The sequence below is a fragment of the Asterias amurensis genome, chromosome 1, assembly GCF_032118995.1.
Source record: "Asterias amurensis chromosome 1, ASM3211899v1".
In the NCBI taxonomy this organism is placed as follows: Eukaryota; Metazoa; Echinodermata; class Asteroidea; order Forcipulatida; family Asteriidae; genus Asterias; species Asterias amurensis.
The window spans coordinates 35,543,995-35,561,852 of NC_092648.1; the positions used below are offsets into that span (position 1 = coordinate 35,543,995).

At 37.3% G+C, this 17,858-nt stretch overlaps 2 protein-coding genes across 2 annotated transcripts in view; one reads left to right on the forward strand and one right to left on the reverse strand.

Annotated features, from left to right (window-relative positions):
* Positions 1-83: 83 nt before the first annotated feature.
* On the reverse strand, positions 84-8,497 carry LOC139938283 (rRNA-processing protein FCF1 homolog). The gene is made up of 6 exons (XM_071933702.1): positions 8,425-8,497; positions 8,248-8,315; positions 6,742-6,971; positions 5,442-5,602; positions 3,807-3,901; positions 84-1,995 (listed from the first exon to the last, which is right to left on the reverse strand). The coding sequence occupies exons 1-6, from the start codon at positions 8,425-8,427 to the stop codon at positions 1,947-1,949; spliced, it is 606 nt and encodes a 201-aa protein (XP_071789803.1). The 5' UTR covers positions 8,428-8,497; the 3' UTR covers positions 84-1,946.
* Positions 8,498-8,762: 265 nt separating this feature from the next.
* The window catches only part of LOC139938293 (apoptosis-resistant E3 ubiquitin protein ligase 1-like), a 38,570-nt gene continuing 29,474 nt past the window's right edge, over positions 8,763-17,858 (forward strand). Inside the window, exons 1-2 of the mRNA XM_071933714.1 lie at positions 8,763-8,884; positions 11,254-11,412. Coding sequence (XP_071789815.1) covers positions 11,256-11,412 — 157 coding nt within the window. The 5' untranslated portion in view covers positions 8,763-8,884; positions 11,254-11,255. The remainder of the gene's footprint in view (positions 8,885-11,253; positions 11,413-17,858) is intronic.

Here is a 17,858-nt window from a genome sequence, read left to right on the forward strand (position 1 = left end):
AATATACTTGTGTGCTTATGGCTAATGAGAAACGATTGTAAACTCTCATGCTCAAGCAGACAAACTGATCAATAGGGATTTGAACCCACATACTGTTGACTTGGAAACATAACTTGAGTCTTATGCACAATTTGTGTATGTCTTATCCATGACATTTTATTTTAGTCTGACAATGTCTGAACACTTTACAACTTTACAGTCAACTTATACCTTTAACAAAGTGTAAATAATAATTAACTGAGTATATTGTGCCAATGACAACATGGCCAAAGGCAAGTTTAGTACAAACCTATGCCCTTGTCCATGCTAACATTGAAAGTTTGGAAGTCCTGCCCTGCAGCATTAACTAAAGCAGCAAGTTTTACCAGTGCTTTGTTTTAATCATTTGTAAATATTAAGTGGCATTACAAACTAACTATAAGTCTTGTCAATCAATGAAGAAAATGCAGATCTCTGTCTTTGTTTGTGTACATAGATTTCTTGTAAATATTAACACTATATTGATGTACAATTTCAATAGCCAACTATGATACTTTTTGTAATCAGAAATTAACCATGATATTGTTTGATTTGAAATTGTTGGACCTCACAATTATAGCTATTTTCATGAGCATAGAACCATACACTAGTAACGACATCAACCAAGTGTACAGCAAAATATTGAATTCTGTGTTTAAACATGCATCAAGAACTGGAACTGTTTTATGTTACTGTAAACTTTACATTTTTTACTTGAAAAATAAGTTTTATGTGAAGAAATGTAAGTTTTTCTTTGTTAAAATGGTCAGTTAATCGAGCCAAATCATCCAAACATCATGTATTTATTCTAGTTTTGTTTAAAGGCAGTGGACACTATTGGTGATTACTCAAAATAATTATTAGCATAAAACCTTACTTTGTAAAGAGTAATTGGGAGAGGTTGATAGTATAAAACATTGGGAGAAACTGCTCCCTCTGAAGTGGAGTAGTTTTCGAGAAAGAAGTAATTTTCCTCGGATTTGATTTCGAGACCTCAAGTTTAGAATTTGAGGTCTCGAAATCAAGCATCTGAAAGCACACAACTTCGTGTGACAAGGGTGATTTTTTCTTTCATAGTTATCTCGCAACTCCAATGACCAATCGAGCTCAAGTTTTCACAGGTTTGTTATTTTATGCATATGTTGAGATACAGCAAGCAAGAAGACTGGTCTTTGACAATTACCAATAGTGTCCACTGGCTTTACAAGATAAATGCAAAGCATTTGTTAGCAATCTTGTTCCCATTACATGGCACTGCTTACTGCACAATTCTACACTGAAAAAGTTTGTGTATCTACACAATGTAAGAGCAGTAAACACCGAAAACTGGTGTAAGTCGTGCCATGAAATTGAAACCGCCACTGCCCAGTAGAGCATGAAGGATCTGCCACTTAATTTAATTCAAAAACACAAATGAAGCAAATTTATCTCAACTACTTATAGCTAATGCTTTCTCCACAAGGTAGCCATTTTTGTAACTCTTGTTTGTTAGACAAGGTCCACAACCAGGGCACAACTTCATAAAGCTGCTAAGCAGAAAAACTGCTCCACAAACTTCTTTGCTTAGCAAATATTGAGTGGGACACCGGTTACCCAATGAACACATGTGATTTTTGCTGGTAACCTATTTCTGCTTAGCAAGACTTAGCAAGTTGTTGTGCTTACAGGTTTTATGAAATTGATGGTGTTCGACACTTCTGTCAATGCAGACATGTTAACTGTACTTATAGTCAACATAAACCACAAGGGAAACTATGTACATAGTCGTACATGTATTCATAAAGTTCTGTTTAAAATAAGACCCCTGTTGAGTATCATGTGTGTGAACTGCCGTACTGGGAAACATTTCAACTCTGTAATGCACAGGGATTTTTTTTTTTTTTTTTTACTTTTTGTAATAAATTATCCTAAAAGTTCTCTGGAACAACTCAAACCTTTGGTGCTCCAAAGGCATCTGGCATCCTCTCAATGGTATATCTGTGGAGAGAAGATAAGGGAAAAAATAGATTAAATTAAATATACTGGACCCGGGGCCACTAGATTTAGTGTCAGTCTAGTGAAGTTATGACCAGACAAGTCCGACTGTCTTGTGTTTTTGAATTGAATATTAATGAATGAAACACCTCACTATGTAATACCTGTTAAGCAAAATTTATGTTCAAATGGTGACTCCTGATGAAATACATCTCAAAACTATTGAGTAATGAGGTATATAGGATTTGAGGCATTGCATGGTGAGGTATCAATGTATATGGTTTGCGGTAACACAATGTGTGTATCTACTTGCCAGGTAGAGTTTGTTCTTAGAGAACTGTCTTGCTTTATTCTACTGCCGCGGAGTAGATAATCGGAGGTTCTGGAGACTTCTCAGTTCTGAAAAGAACTGTCCTGCTTTTAAACTATTACCAGGGCGGATGGTATAGAAAGTAGACTGGAATACTACTTTAGCTTATAGGAAGTAGACTTAAAATCATGAAGACAAATGAAATAAATCTTCTAAAAAAAGAATCTTTGGAAAAACAATTTTAGAACAGTTAATATTTTGAGCTACAAGTGACAAGCCCTGTGGTCTTATGGCTTTTCACCCCAAAATTGAGCCATGAAGAGCCACAAGTGGGTCAATATAATTTTAACTCGTCCTAATGAAAAAGGAACAACCAAATTCTGACTAGTTGATTATGATACACAGTGAAAAAGTGATGTCAAAGTTTTATGAGTTCACAACAGTGGAAACTGTGTTGGTCTGTGTTAATTCATGATATGAATGCATGTAAATAGCCCTAGAGGTTAAACCGTTATCGTCCGTTTAGTTGTTTTTTTACGTACTGAATTGTAGTAGCATTTTTAGCAGTCCCACTTTCACTCATGTACGTGCAACTTGGGCATGTAAAGTAACTTAACACAAGACTTGCCACCAGAAATATTATATTAAAAACAATGTTTATAATAAACTCCGGAAAAGACACTGACAATGCAATTCTCAAAGTTTGTTCTTTGTCATGTTTGTACTAGTATTACATTTATTTTTAAATGCCTATTGTAGAGAGACAAAGGAAATTATACGACAAAGATCATAAGCATGCTTGTGAAGTACCAGAACGAGTAGTCAATTTTTGTGACGTTAATATTGAGACAATTACACCAGGTTGATGCAGGGTTCTCAATATGCACAAACAATGGTAGAGTATTGTGCTAATAATGCTCAAATTGTGTGCAAAACTGTGGTGATACACAAAAGAAAATAAAGATTTCCACCAAGAGCATCACAAGAAAAATATATAGAATGCTGCAGCTTGCACAGTAGAGCTTTTTAAACCAAGATAAACACCAAGTCAAAAACATTCCAAAGACTTTCTTTCAACTCAGCTTGCTTGGGCAAAACATCAAAATTTGGGCCAAAAAGGCCTCCCAGCTTTGGAAAAACCCTGGGAAGAACCTTGTGATAATTGCATAGAACCCCCCCCCCCCAAAAAAAAAAAAAACCCAAAACAACAACAAAATCAAGCAAATCTGTAGTTGGATGTTACCATTTAACTATTTAATATTTTGCTTTTTTTAAGGAATTTTTTATACTGTACATGTTCCAGTGCAATTCAACCATATCGGTTGTCATACGTACTGTTCATTCCTTTGTAATGTTTTTATGAAATAAACCAAAGAGTATATAAAATTTACAAGTGGGTGGTTAAGCTAGGGTCAATGGAGGCAAAGGATACAGATAAAAAGCACCTCCTGGATTTCAAGGGTAAATCTTACAAAATATCAAACATCTCTTCAAGATCTCTTACCTTCGATGGGAGAGGAACATGATGGGCACTCCGGGTACTTTGCGTATTCTCCGCTTGAGATCACGATCACAAGTTGCAACAATGTAACATTTGTGCTGAAAAGAAAAGTCACTAAGATGAGTAAACGATCCAACAAAACATACTCAGTTGCACCATAAAGTCAACAAGACCAGACGTAAGTATTACAAAAGCAGATGATCGGTATTCAATATTTGTTAAGTTTTTCATATTTTTTTGTGGCAGTGTCATGGCCGAGCGGTTAAGAGCACCGGATTCAAGCACTGGTGTTTGATCAGCAAGGTATGGGTTCGAATCCCGGTCGTGACACTTGCTACATAAAATTGGGGAGTTAGTGCTTTCTGCTCTACCGGCCATGCTTCGAATTGATGATACTCAAGCCTACATTCCTATGGACTGTAAAAGGGGTAACCTTGTTTCAGCCCTAGAAGTAGGTGGCAATGGCCTCTGGAAAAAAATAATTGTAGCCCACACCTTGAAGTGGCCTTCAGGCCTTGTGTGTCAGGCGACTTGCATACCAAAAACAAAAAATAAATACATTTGAAATATCAAAATTAATTAACCTTGATATGGATTTTGCAAACAAAATCCTTCCACAACCCAACAAAATCCTGCCTTTTCTTTTTCCACAAGCAAATAAACCAAATGAAATCTTGAACTTTCTTCTCTCACAACACAATCAAATATTGCCCTTTCTTTATTCAAGCCCAATTTTTAAGCACAGTAATCAAATCAGTTCATTGTCACGAAGTGAATTGATTGAGAGAAATAACTAGTTATACAAAGTTAAGTTTGCATTACAGGGTAACAAGATTTTGGTTTTTATGGCCAATTGGCCCGTAAAGATCGTAGACTTCATTTTTATAAATGGTGTTCAGTGGGCCTGGTGCCGACACCCCACGTACCGCACCCCAAACAAACATAATGGGTGGAGCCTTCATGATGTTAACTTTTAAGCAGATTGTGTTTTGTTTATATTGCTCTCTTGTATAAATGAATTTGTTGATATTGCGTTTGATTTTACCCTCTCTTGTGTGTGTGTGTGAAACTCTCTACCAAAGGTTATGTCCCGTTTTGGCTAATTTCAAATTCAGGAATGTGACATTCGTATCCCGGTAATCCAAATAATGACCTCTACCCAATAGCCATACCAAACGGCACCATACTGTTGATGGTTTTTATGTACAGTTGACTCTCGCTTTAACAAGATCGCTGGGACTGGTCAAACTGCCTCTATACATGTACATGTATATAACAGGAACATTGTAAGATATAAGAAATTATTTGCTGTGACACTATGTAGATAAATCTCTTCTGAGAAGAACCAAATGACTCTCCTAACGACGGACAGAGTACACTCTTTGGAACGTCGAGCCCTCTGGTTCTTCTCAAGAAAACCACCATCACTTAAAAGAGATTTTATCTACATGGTGTCACCGCACATTTTCTCTCGTCTATTTTCCATCCACCATGCACACCTTCAAGTCTTATTTACGTGTAGAAACATTGTTATAAACAAAGAAAACAAGAAATCGAGATTCAGGATTTTAAAAAACTCTTAATTAAAAAGCAGAACTTCTTATTAACGGTGCTCTTTATAACTCAAGTTGACAGTACCTGCATCACACGCTGTACAAGGCAGTCATCAGCATAGGTTCCCTGATGCATGCAGGGAAGACGTTCAAACCTTGAGTCTTTCACTGTTCGCAGAGCAACGTTGTATTTACGCCCAAGTTTCTCTATTTCAGCCAGCACACAGTCAGTTATGCATGGAATACCTTCGCAGACAAAAGGACAAAGTGTAAATACCAAACAATCACTCCAATAAACAACCTTCCTTTAGGTGCATACTCCAAGATGCCTCAGAATCTCTAATTATACTATGCCACACTTTTCTGCCATTGTTTTCCTTCTAAGGTAAATCATTGATAAAAGGTTGCCACTACAGAAAATTAAAGGCAGTGGACACTATTGGTAATTGTCAAAGACTAACCTTCACAAGTGGGTGTATCTCAACATACACGTAATATGCATAAAATAACAAACCTGTGAAAATTTGAGCTCAATCGGTCATCGAACTTGCGAGATAATAATGAAATAAAAAAGCACCCTTGTCACACAAAGATGCGTGCATTTAGATGCTTGATTTTGAGACCTCAAGTTCTGAATCTGAGGTCTCAAAATCAAATTCATGGAAAATTACTTCTTTCTCGAAAACTATGGCACTTGAGAGGGAGCCGTTTCTCACAATGTTTTATACCATCAACCTCTCCCCATTACCTGTCACCAAGAAAGGTTTTATGCTAATAATTATTTTGAGTAATTACCAATAGTGTCCACGCCTTTAACAAACCAAGTTCCGACCAAAGGTTTGAAATTGACCAAAGTTTTTGATGACATCCCTAAAACCTAAGAGCTACAATGGACCATGTGCTGAAATTTTGCATATTTTGTTGCCATTTTGTTTTCAACATTTTAACTGAATCAGATTTCTAGATGCTTTAAAGGCACTTGACATATTTGGTAAATGTCAAAGACCAGTAATCTCACTCTCTCAAACCCTTGATGCACAACTGTGTGTGCTTTCAGATAATAAAAGGCTTCAGGCCTGAAGTCTTTTATTATTTAGGTGAGAAATTATCTCTTTCTCAAAAACTATGTTACTTCAGAGGGAGCCGTTTCTCACAATGTTTTTATACAATCAACAGCTCCCCAATACTTGTAACCAAGTAACTTTTTATGCAGGCTAATGTTTTTAATAATCACGTAATTACCAATATTGTCCAGTGCCTTTAAGGTGTGGAAAAGGGTCCAAACAAATTTGCCAAACTTTATAACATAGTTCATCTTTGCCTTCAGACCTGCAACCATCAAGACGATGAAGGGGTTCACACTTATTGCAATTACAATTACTTACATTTAGCATAGAGACAATCCATCATCCCCTGTACCAAGTCGATTTTGTTCTTGATTGAGAAATTCACAAAGTTTGTATCGACAAGGACATAGTAGGGTGGTCCAAGCTGTGTGTTGTATTTGAAGAAGAGTGCTGAGGAGTACTGTGGGACCTCACGTTCCTTGATTTTAGCAACTTCATCTTGTTTCCATTTGGGTGGTGGCTTCTTCTTTTTCCTGTCCTTTTCTTGTCTGGAACAAAGAGAGGAAAAATAAACATAACCTTTAATTGAAATTAAGTTATTGTTGATCATTAGGAAAGTTCAAAAAATAAGAATTTGTGACTGATAGGTTGGTCTCATTTGTAAAGCCTTGTGTTGAAGTTTTGGTCTCAGGCATGGAGGAAAGAGGGAGTGGACTGGATCCTGGATGGTGAGGTCTGAACTGTACTAGTGTGCCGTAAAACAAACTGATTAAGGAAGGGAGAAAGGGCTGCATGAGGAGCAGAACTAGAGAACGCTCTTTTTCCGTCCCACCTTCCAGATGATAGAACTTTAGTAGACCCAGTAACTGAGGCGCCGTACTCCTTTTTTTCTTCTCATTTGTTTTTATTATCAGTTGATAATGACAAATCAATAATAAAAAGGAGTATAGCGCCCTAGTAGTAACTGGGTCTAGAATATTTTTTGGGTTTTCCTTAAAATTTGAAATACATGTCTTTTTAATAAAATAATAAGAAATTAAATAAATTACAAAAACTTTAACTCTAAACTTAAAAATGAATCGTGTTACAATGTCGGCAGGAGGGTTACGTTATCGCAACTTATTTTTTACAATCATTTAGTAATGATGAATGACAAAAAGGAAAAGTTTTGGTATGGCGCCACCACTTTTTCATTCGACACGAAATAATAACAGTATGTAATTTACCTCAATGAGAATGAGATATCCCTTTTTGTAAAAATGTGTGAAAAAGTGTAATGTGTTGCCACCATCACAGGTGACCATGTCATACGGAAAGTTATCCAATAAAAATACAACATTAAAGTTTAATCACTTTAATTATTAAACACTAAAAGGATTTGCTGGTATGGTAGGCATTCACTTTCACTAAAATTAAAAATAACTAAATATTGTTTTATGAAACAGACGGTTACAAGTGTTCGACAGCATCACGTTAGATTCGGGAAAAGCTCCTAGGCGGATGCGGCCCCAAAAAAGGATGCAGGCGGGGACGATCAAGTGTTTTTTGTTGTTTTTTGAATTTTGGCCTAATAAAAATATTATTAATAAAGTAATAATAATATATGATTTATTCTAGATTAAGAAATCCCTTTAATTTATGTACGATTGTAATTCCGTAATTTCTATTTACAATTTTAACATTCCTGTGTTTTGTTCGTAATGTTTAATTGACCAACTCGACCTTTGACTGTCTCGTCGGTCAAGGGGTTCTTAATGGGCAACACAGATCACAGCGTGAGAGTCGAGTTGACCACATGACCAATGAAAACCACGTTGTACTCACATTCTTGTATCCCGCAACGAAATCATTCGTTTCATAGCAGCATACTTCTTGATTCTCGTATCCTTCCCCTGTAAATCAAAATAATGAGGGATGATTAGTCCAAACATTTAGTTTTCAATTACACTAGACAATAACACTAAAATAAACTAGACAATAATAATAAAGAATTCCACTCACCATTTTCTTCTCGTGGACCGACCACTGCAAAAAAAACTGTACTGCCTTACATTAAGAATTCTATTTAGACTTATCAAAACAAGTTTACACGCTTTTGTAAAAAGGCACCTGACTACTTCAGCTGTCGACTCCATGTGCAATGTTGTCACCAAAACGATCTGGTGAGTATCGAATATTATTTCTCCGTCCCTTCCTCTATCACAGTCGCTATCACTTAAGTCTGACACCCCTTGAGATTTAATGTTGCAAAGCAAAAGCAATATTTATCAACTTAGATATCTGACATTCACAAAACAAAGCCTTCCGAGTTAAAAACAATGTACACAAATACGGTGCAAATTCGACACTAATATTTGAAGGCTGCGTTTTCAATTACTCGGAGTCGATATAGAGATTTTATATTTGACAAATTTTTCATCTTCGAGAAATGTTGACATCTCGAGCTCCCCATAGATTGCAGGTTTGTAGCTCATATAATTATGTAAAATTATTGTGTTCATACAAACGAGTATTTATTATATTAGTGGTTTTAGTCGTTTAATTGGGAACTTTACATGTGTTCGGAATGAAAGATATGTTTGTTTGATGGGAACGTTTGTTTGATGGTTGATAATGATGATGGATGGAGGTTAGTTCAGAAACGACTGACCATCCTTCCCTACTGATTGAATGAGCATGTAGAATCCTCCATGGATCACAATGTGAGATGGGTGCTGTTTTGTGTTCAATTCAGTGGACAGGCATCAGTCCACAAATTCTTACTCATTGGCTGAACTCCCAATCAATGAATGGAGTGATCAGTTCCTTTCCACGTTTTGACAATGTTTGATCTTGTTGAACGCAGAGAAAACATTAAAACAATCATCAATTCTCGATGTCGAGAGTTACGGATTTATTTTAAACACATGTCATTACACAGCAAAACGTGCGGAAACAAGGGTGAGTTTTCCTGTTATTTTCTACCGACTGCGATGACTGATTGACCCAAAATTTTCACAGGTTTAATTATTTTATATTTAAAGTTGTGATACAAGGTTCAAGGTTCAAGGTTCATTTTATTTCCACAGTATCAAAAGACAAAAAAACAAAAAAAAACAATATCAAACAGCAGTCACAAGAAATTATTACAACAATGAAAAATAATTGTTTAACAACATAGGTTTAAAGAAATAGATGCATAACAATGTTGACACTGCGGAGGGATCCATTTAAGAAGCAAAGCTTGTAGGCAATGGTCCCTAATGACATGCATATGCATTGAGATTATAAATAATATCAAGTGAACCGTAGAGGTCCGTGGTCGAGTCGAGCCACCAATGAACAAAATATAACAGCAGGTCTCAATGCATATGCATGTTTACAAAGAATAATTAGTAAACACTGAAACAAAACAAAAAAACAGACACAAACAGAGGACTGGACTTAAGACAAAACACACACAGCAGTCTTGCCGGTCAGCAAATACAGTATCGACCGAAACAAATGATCCCATAGCGGGGGATTTAAACAAGTGTGACTATGGGTGATAACAAATATACACAGGAATCCCATGCGGGAGACCACCCGTCCCCGGTCCGCAGTAGCACGGTTCAAAGCATACAATTACATTTGTAAAACACTCATCAACAATAAGAATTCAGTATGTCAGTTTTAAAGACACGTTTAAAAATAAATACACTTTTGGAGGCTTTAAGTCGTTCCTTAAGCATGTTCCAAAGCATGGGTCCTTCATGTCTGAAATATTCAAATCTTCCCTAACAGTAATATTTAGTTTATTCGAAATATAGAGGGCAACTCCACCTCCAGCCTTTGTGCCTTGTCTGTTGTTCACGATGAGCTCATACCCAGGCAAAAAAAAGTAACTGTGGGGGGATGATTTAAGCCAGGTTTCAGAAAGTGCAATAAAAGAAAAATTATGGTTGATTGAATTTAAAACAATTTTAAGTTTATCTATATTTTTTTGAAGACTTCTAATGTTAACATGCAGTAAGGAAATACAGCCATCATCAGCCAGCTTTGGAAATTGCTCTATGGAATAATATTGAGTATTATCAGATAAATAAAATGGAATGTCATCATCATTTTCGTCTTCGATATTCATTACAATAATCTATTTCCCTTTAGATCATTTGTGTGCACAAGGAAAATAAACTCATAAAAATGCTGACCGACAGGAAAAACACGATACAAGAAATAACGAGGTACAAAACAGTTTACAAACACAGATACTAAATTATAAATGCAAAAGTTGAACATAAGAGAGGGCAACGGGAAATACAAAGACATTACAATTTCTTACTGACACTGTCTAAAACGAACAGCACTGCTCCAATGGTTGAAAATTAACGTTTGATTACCACCGGTTGGTTACAACAGAAGTAGGTTGATCAGTCCGACTGGGGAATTTATGACTTGGGAGTATATTTTTGGCCATTGATGTAAAGTTGGCCATTACGGAAGCTTGGTTTCTTGCCTTCTTGAAACGCCTTGCTCATAACATCTTTCAGGCTTCTCTACACGAAGTGTGGACCTTTGGACCAATACCGTTAACATGCCAGGGCCAAATTTCACAACATAATTAAGAATAACAAAATTCTGCTTACCAGGATAACCAGCCAAACTACCATGTACCATTGTGTCACAAGTGCAATTTGTGACTGGTATATCCTGAGAAATTTTGCTGAGCAAAAAAGTTAAATATTTTCTGCTTAGCAGCTCTATAAAAATGACCAATATGGTGGAATGTGCTTTATGGAATTGAAGAAGATCTGCAGACCTACTGAACTACTGAATTCTAACATAAAATGTGATTTTGTTTTATTTTGACAGTGATGGCCAAACAGACCAGTCTGTGGTCATTCATTCTCTTGATCTTGTTCTTGGTCTTCATCTGCCTGGCTGGAATCCATTGGCAAAAACAGAGCGAGTTTATGAAATTCATCAAAGCAAATAACCTAGAGCAATTTGGGACCGCCTTCTCCAATGCAGGTATGTACTGGTACTCAAGCATCCTTCCATTTCAACCTCAGGCCTGTACATAATCTGTATGCTCGTTTTTGAAAGGGCAAGGGCACCAAGGCATTTTCTCCTTGGTAAAGGACACCCTATGACTGGGGAAATTGTAAATTTCTACTGGAGCATTTCAAGGGCACCAAGGCAATGTCCAGGGGGCATGGAGGCAATTGTCTTCATTGCCTCTATGTATGTTGGGCGCGATCGGTCAATCTGCCGATCGCGCTGCGCTACTGAAATATCTATTGGTCGCTCAGCAATCGGTCGATCGCGCAACAATCGGTAGATCGCGCAACAATCGCCCGATCACGCAACAATCGGTCGATCCCGCAACATTTGGCAACGAACATGCGCGATCAACCGATCGTGCTGGAATGGCTCGGCGCGATCGGCCGATTGTGCAGGAACGGTTTTGCACGATCGGCCGATTGTGCAGGAATGTTTTTGCGCGATCGGCCGTTTGTGCAGGAATGGTTTTGCGCGATCGGCCGAATGTGCAGGAATTGTTTGGCGCGATCGGCCGATTGTGCAGGTAAGTTGTTTGGCGCGATCGGCCGAATTCACAAAGATGTAAGATTGGTTGTAACTGCAAATCAATCGTAGTTGCTAACTAAAGTGTGACGTTACAATATAAATCACTATGGTGATACTGGAAATTTGTCTTGCAATGAATTTTATTGCTTTGAGAAATCGCCCCCAGGAATGGTTTACCTGCACGATCGGTCGAACACGCGAAACCATTCCTGCACTATCGGTCGATCGCGCAAACCCATTCCTGCACGATCGGTAGATCGCGCAAAATTTTTCCTGCACGATCGGTTGATCGCGCAAAACTTTTCCTGCACGATCGGTCGATTGCGCAAACCCAAATCGGCTGATAACGGGAAAAAATACTCGTAGCGGGATCGTTCAATCGAGCAAAGATGTTGATTGCGCGATCGACCGATTGATGCGCGATCGACCGATTGTTGCGCGATCGACCGATTGCTGTGCGACTTAATTGATCTTTCAATGGCGCAGCGCGATCGGTTGATCGCGCAGATTGACCGATCGCGCCCAACATATATAAGGCCTGGAACCTTTGCAGGTTGGGGTTGAGAGTCTCCCCCCCACACTCTTTAAGCAGGCTTGATATTGTTCCTACAAGTATACATTACTCTGATTTCCATTTCTTTTTCCCTCAACAAATCAGTAAAAAGCTTAATTGACGTATCTAGAGGTCAGCCCTTGTATTCAATAAATTCATTACACTTTGTTGTTAAAGGCAGTGGACACTATTGGTAAGTTAGCATAAAAACATACTTGGTAACGAGCAATGGAGAGCTGTTGATAGTATAATACATTGTGGGCAACGGCTCCCAGTGAAGTAACGTACTTTTTGAGAAAGTAGTTATTTATCTCTCAAATAGTAACAGATTTTCAGGCCTGAAGCCTCTTATTTTGTATCTGAAAGCATACTAATTGTGCAACAAGGGTGTTTTTTCTTTCATTATTCTCTTGCAACTTTGATGACCAATTGAGGCAAAGTTTTCACAAATTTGTTATTACATGTAAATAAAACATGTTGTGTCTGTGTGTTGTAACAAGTGAGAGTACTGGTCTTTGACAATTACCAAAGGTGTCCAGTGCCTTTAAGAACCAAATATCATTTCTGCAATCTTTTAGGCAAGTTTGATCATGACAATACACCACAGGTCAGGTTCTGCTCAGATCGCACAACAATTGCAAGCTATGAAATTGACACTTAATTGGTCAACTTGTATATCTTTATCTATTCTGGCCATAAAACCCCTACAAATCAGCGTCAAAAATATTTTGTTGATTCAATCGAAATAAGCCTGATGACTCCCAAATTGCTTATTAGGCCAAGCTTTTATTAATTTTATTAATGATTTAAGGCCCAGTGACCGGGGTAATAATGTTGAAGTGCCATGAGCGTCACTGCGTGACAGACCTGAGCGCTATTAAGAGGCCACTATTATTATTATTATTATTACTATTAATTAGTCCCACATGGGCAATATCTCGTTATCTGTCATGCCTGAACAACAAACGTGTTTTCATCAGGCCTAATGTTGTTGAGAATGTAAAAATGTCTCTTTTGCTAAATAATGCTCATTTACAAATGTATACTGCCCTCCAAAATACATGTTCTCATCATTGGATTGGATTGTGTAGGTCCCATTATAATTTTTTTTTCAAATTCATTTACTTTAAAATCTGCCTTAATTTAAATCAAACCCCAAACATGTAGGTGTCCCCCCCCCCCTTGCACGAACGTCACACATGCAGCTGCTGTCATTTACTTTCTGTCTGTACAGTCTGCCTCTTGTTGATTCAAATTGCAAAGATATGATGAGCTAAATGTGGGCACATTGCTTTAAAAATGCTCGATCACTGCGTGGTATTCTGGTATTAGCACAGTGGCATGTCCAGGATTTATTCTACCATCGTGAATTGGGTCAATGGTCTGGGCCCAATGTCATAAAACTGCTTAAATGTTAAAGCCATTATACACTTTCGGTACAATAAAAAAAAAAAAAAAAAGGTTCACAGATTTACAAATACGTTACAGGGTTTACAGAAGGTAATGATGAAAGACTTATCTTGAAATATTATTCCATGAAATGCTTTACTTTTTGAGAAAACATTAAAACAATATAAATTCTCGATAGCGAGAATCATGAATTTATTTTGAACACATGTCATGACACGAGGAAACGTGCGGAAACAAGGGTTGGTTTTCCCGTTACTTTCTCCCGACTTCGATGACCGATTTTCACAGGTTTGTTGTTTTATATAGAAGTTGTGATACACGAAGTGTGGGCCTTGGACAATACTGTTTACCGAAAGTGTCCAATGGCTTTTAGCTTAGCACAACAACAGTGTACGTATGCTTACCAGAATAAGGTTACCAGCCAAACAATTACATGTTACAGTAACATTTATTTATTCAATGCTGTCAAACATTAACAATAATTCATAAATATCTCAGACAGTTCGCTATTCCTATTGGTGGAGAGCGCGTCATGTGGGTGTGTATAAACCTTTGTTAATGACCAGTAAAAAGTGTTGAAACACAGGTGTGACACGCGAGCTTGCACTGTGCTTATAAGACAGTTTCTTCATTCCTGTTGGGCGAGAGCAACGGCCGGGACAGTTTTGCCACATCATGCAATACGCGCGACGTGCTCAGCATTCAAGGAGAGTTGTTTTTCCGAGGGCCTTACAATTTCATAGCTGGAGCGGTGTTGTGTTGAAAGAAATCATTGAACAATTATAACTTTTGCATTTATTTTACTTTTTGACCAAAAAGTTTTGATGGTTTTTGACAAAAACATTTATCAAGAACCAGGCCTCGTTGGGTTTAAACCACTAGTTGAAAACCTCTTTACCACACATTGATTCCCCTATATGCAATAATGTACATTTATGTCAAAATTAAAAAAAGCAATACACGTAATGTAGAATGAGGTATGATATTAGATTATTAAGTCACATACATGTACAATTTGTGACTGGTACACGTATCCTGAACATGTCTGCTTCCAAAGCAGAAAATTGTTACAAGCAATATTTTCTGCTTAAAAGCAGCTCTATCATGTCTATAGAATTGGCCTTTGGTCGTTGGTCTTCATGAATCATGGTCTTCAATGCAGAATCCCAGCACAATGTAAAAAAATACCTATTAAAAACACCAACAGTCAGGGCTGCAATTGATTTTTGGTTTGCACAACAAAAACTGCCCTTGATCATGTTGATCTAAGGATTCATCAATACATTCTACTGTGAGTGACGACTGAGTGTAGTGTACATGATGTAATATTTATGGTGGAGGCAGCGAGTGTGTACATTATACTCACTAATGCATACAAACAACAAAGCACTTAGAATGCCATCCATGCATCTGTGATCAAAGTGCCCATGGTAAACTTGTATTTAAATGACCTTCATGGTATGCGCAATAATTTATAAACATAGAACAGGACTGCAATTATCAATCTTGCATGCCATGCTGATTAGTCACACTCTTACAAGTACTGGAATCCGTATACATTTTGATATTCATCGGTTGATTAACGAGTTGTATGTGCGCCGCAGGCGATTCAAACAAATACAGTACAGAACTGGTCATGTGCAGATATGCCTATAGATCATGTAATTCATCCATCTGCACTGAGGTGCAACCATCAAGTCAGAAAAAAAAGACAAGGTTATATTTTTATTTTTAATAGGAATAGCGTCTTAATGAAACAATCTCAAAACACTGTAAAAAAACACAATTTTTACTAAACTAAGCTAAAAAAAATACACAGCTAGTGACCGACACAAAAACAAACAATGAGATAGAACAACAACAGAACAACAATTGCACCTATAATGTTGATAATTTATTAGCTGTTCCGACCTACCGTCGGAACAGGTATTGTTTCTGTCGAGATTTTTATTAGCTGTTCCGATCCAGTCGGAACAGCTATTGTTTTCGTCGAGATTTTTATTAGCTGTTCCGATCCAGTCGGAACAGCTATTGTTTTCGTCGAGATTTTTATTATTTTTATTATTATTATTATTCTTTGTTTCTGCCTAAAACCCATAGCATTTGTACACGTTTTTTTCTTTAAGCCTAATTTCCCAAACCATAATACGAAAGAGTGAGTTTATTATACCAAATTGTAGCTTAGAACATAAGCTTTACTCTAAATGTAAAAAAAATAAAAATCTTAATTAATTAACCACGTAATCTTCATTTGAATATAACTGGATGCCATACAGTATGTACCTATCATGAGTTGTGACTTCTTGAGATGAGTCTACGCGTTTGAATATAACTGGATGCAGTCACTTCCATGTTATTGTTAAACATTCTCTATGGTAAATGCCATGCAGTATGTAACTATCATGAGTTGTGACTTCTTGAGAGGGAGTCTACTCATCAGCTCATTCTGTTTTCCTACCATCGTTCAGCACCCATAACAATCTAACCGAGTTCGGGGCCCATATACTTTGCACGCGACAAAGTACGAAGGTTTAGGGATTTCGTTCAAACGAACGTGCGTAATTGAATAGGGGTTTTTGACGACGACGACACACCATCGTGTCCACAGATTTACACTAAACTTAAACAGTTTGCAGATAATGATAGTTGAAAGCTTCCCTTAACATATTACTTGCTGTGGTGTTGTAGTTTTTGAGAAATTAGTGAAAAAACTGTCAACGTATGACTGGGACCGAGTTGATTTGGGACCGAGTTGACCGGTGTCATGACAAAAACTGTCCGCTGGCAATAAGTGTCCGCTGAGCATGCGCAGTAGACCCTGGACACTATTTGGCATGTATTACGTGACAAATAGTGTCCGCCCAACAAAAAGTGTCTGGGCGCCGTGCTGCACAGTGCTGATTTATATTAAAAGTAAATACAAGCCAAAAAAATAGACGAACAGAACACTCAAAAGTACATATATGTCAAGATTAGTATCTTATCATGAAAACGTGCAGGTTTAAAAAGTACGAATTGTGAAAGTGCTAAAATGTTCTTACGAATTATTTACAATAAAATACAACGAAGAAAGCGTTCAAGTAAAGACAAGCTAGGTTTTGCGTGTCTAAAAATATTATGTTATATACAAATTACACTAAAAATTAACCATTTACAAGATGGAAATATAATATAAACAACTCTGAAAAGTATTACAATATACAGGCGAAATACGAAAGATAAAAATAGTACGATATAATTAAAATCAGAAATAGACATTCATGATTAAAACCTGTCATTTAGAACACAAACAGCTGTGGGGTAAAAACTCTGCAAAGTACGGTTGGATCCAGGTTTAATTGAACGGAAACGATTCTTAGACCGCATGGGCTGAAAGAGGGAATGTGCTGGGTGAAACTGGTCATCTACTATAGAGAGGGCTCGTTTTTTAACTCGAGAGAGATACAGTTCATCAAGTGATGGAAGTTGTGACCTATGATTTTACTAGCGGTGCGAACGATCCGGCTGATACGCTTCCGGTCATCGGCTGTTGCATTGCCCCACCAAACAATCATTGATTGTGTCAAGACACTCTCAATCACCGCTCGGTAGAACTTCAACAGAAGTGGCTGACTGACATGGAAGCTTCTCAGCCGTCTCAAGAAAAATAATCTTTGCAATAAGTGTCCGCTGAGCATGCGCAGTAGACCCTGGACACTATTTGACATGTATTACGTGACCAATAGTGTCCGCCCAACAAAAAGTGTCCGGGCACCGTGCTGCACAGTGCTGATTTATATTAAAAGTAAATACAAGCCAAAAAAATAGACGAACAGAACACTCAAAAGTATGTCAAGATTAGTATCTTATCATGGAAACAGTGCAGGTTTAAAAAGTACGAATTGTGAAAGTGCTAAAATGTTCTTACGAATTATTTACAATAAAA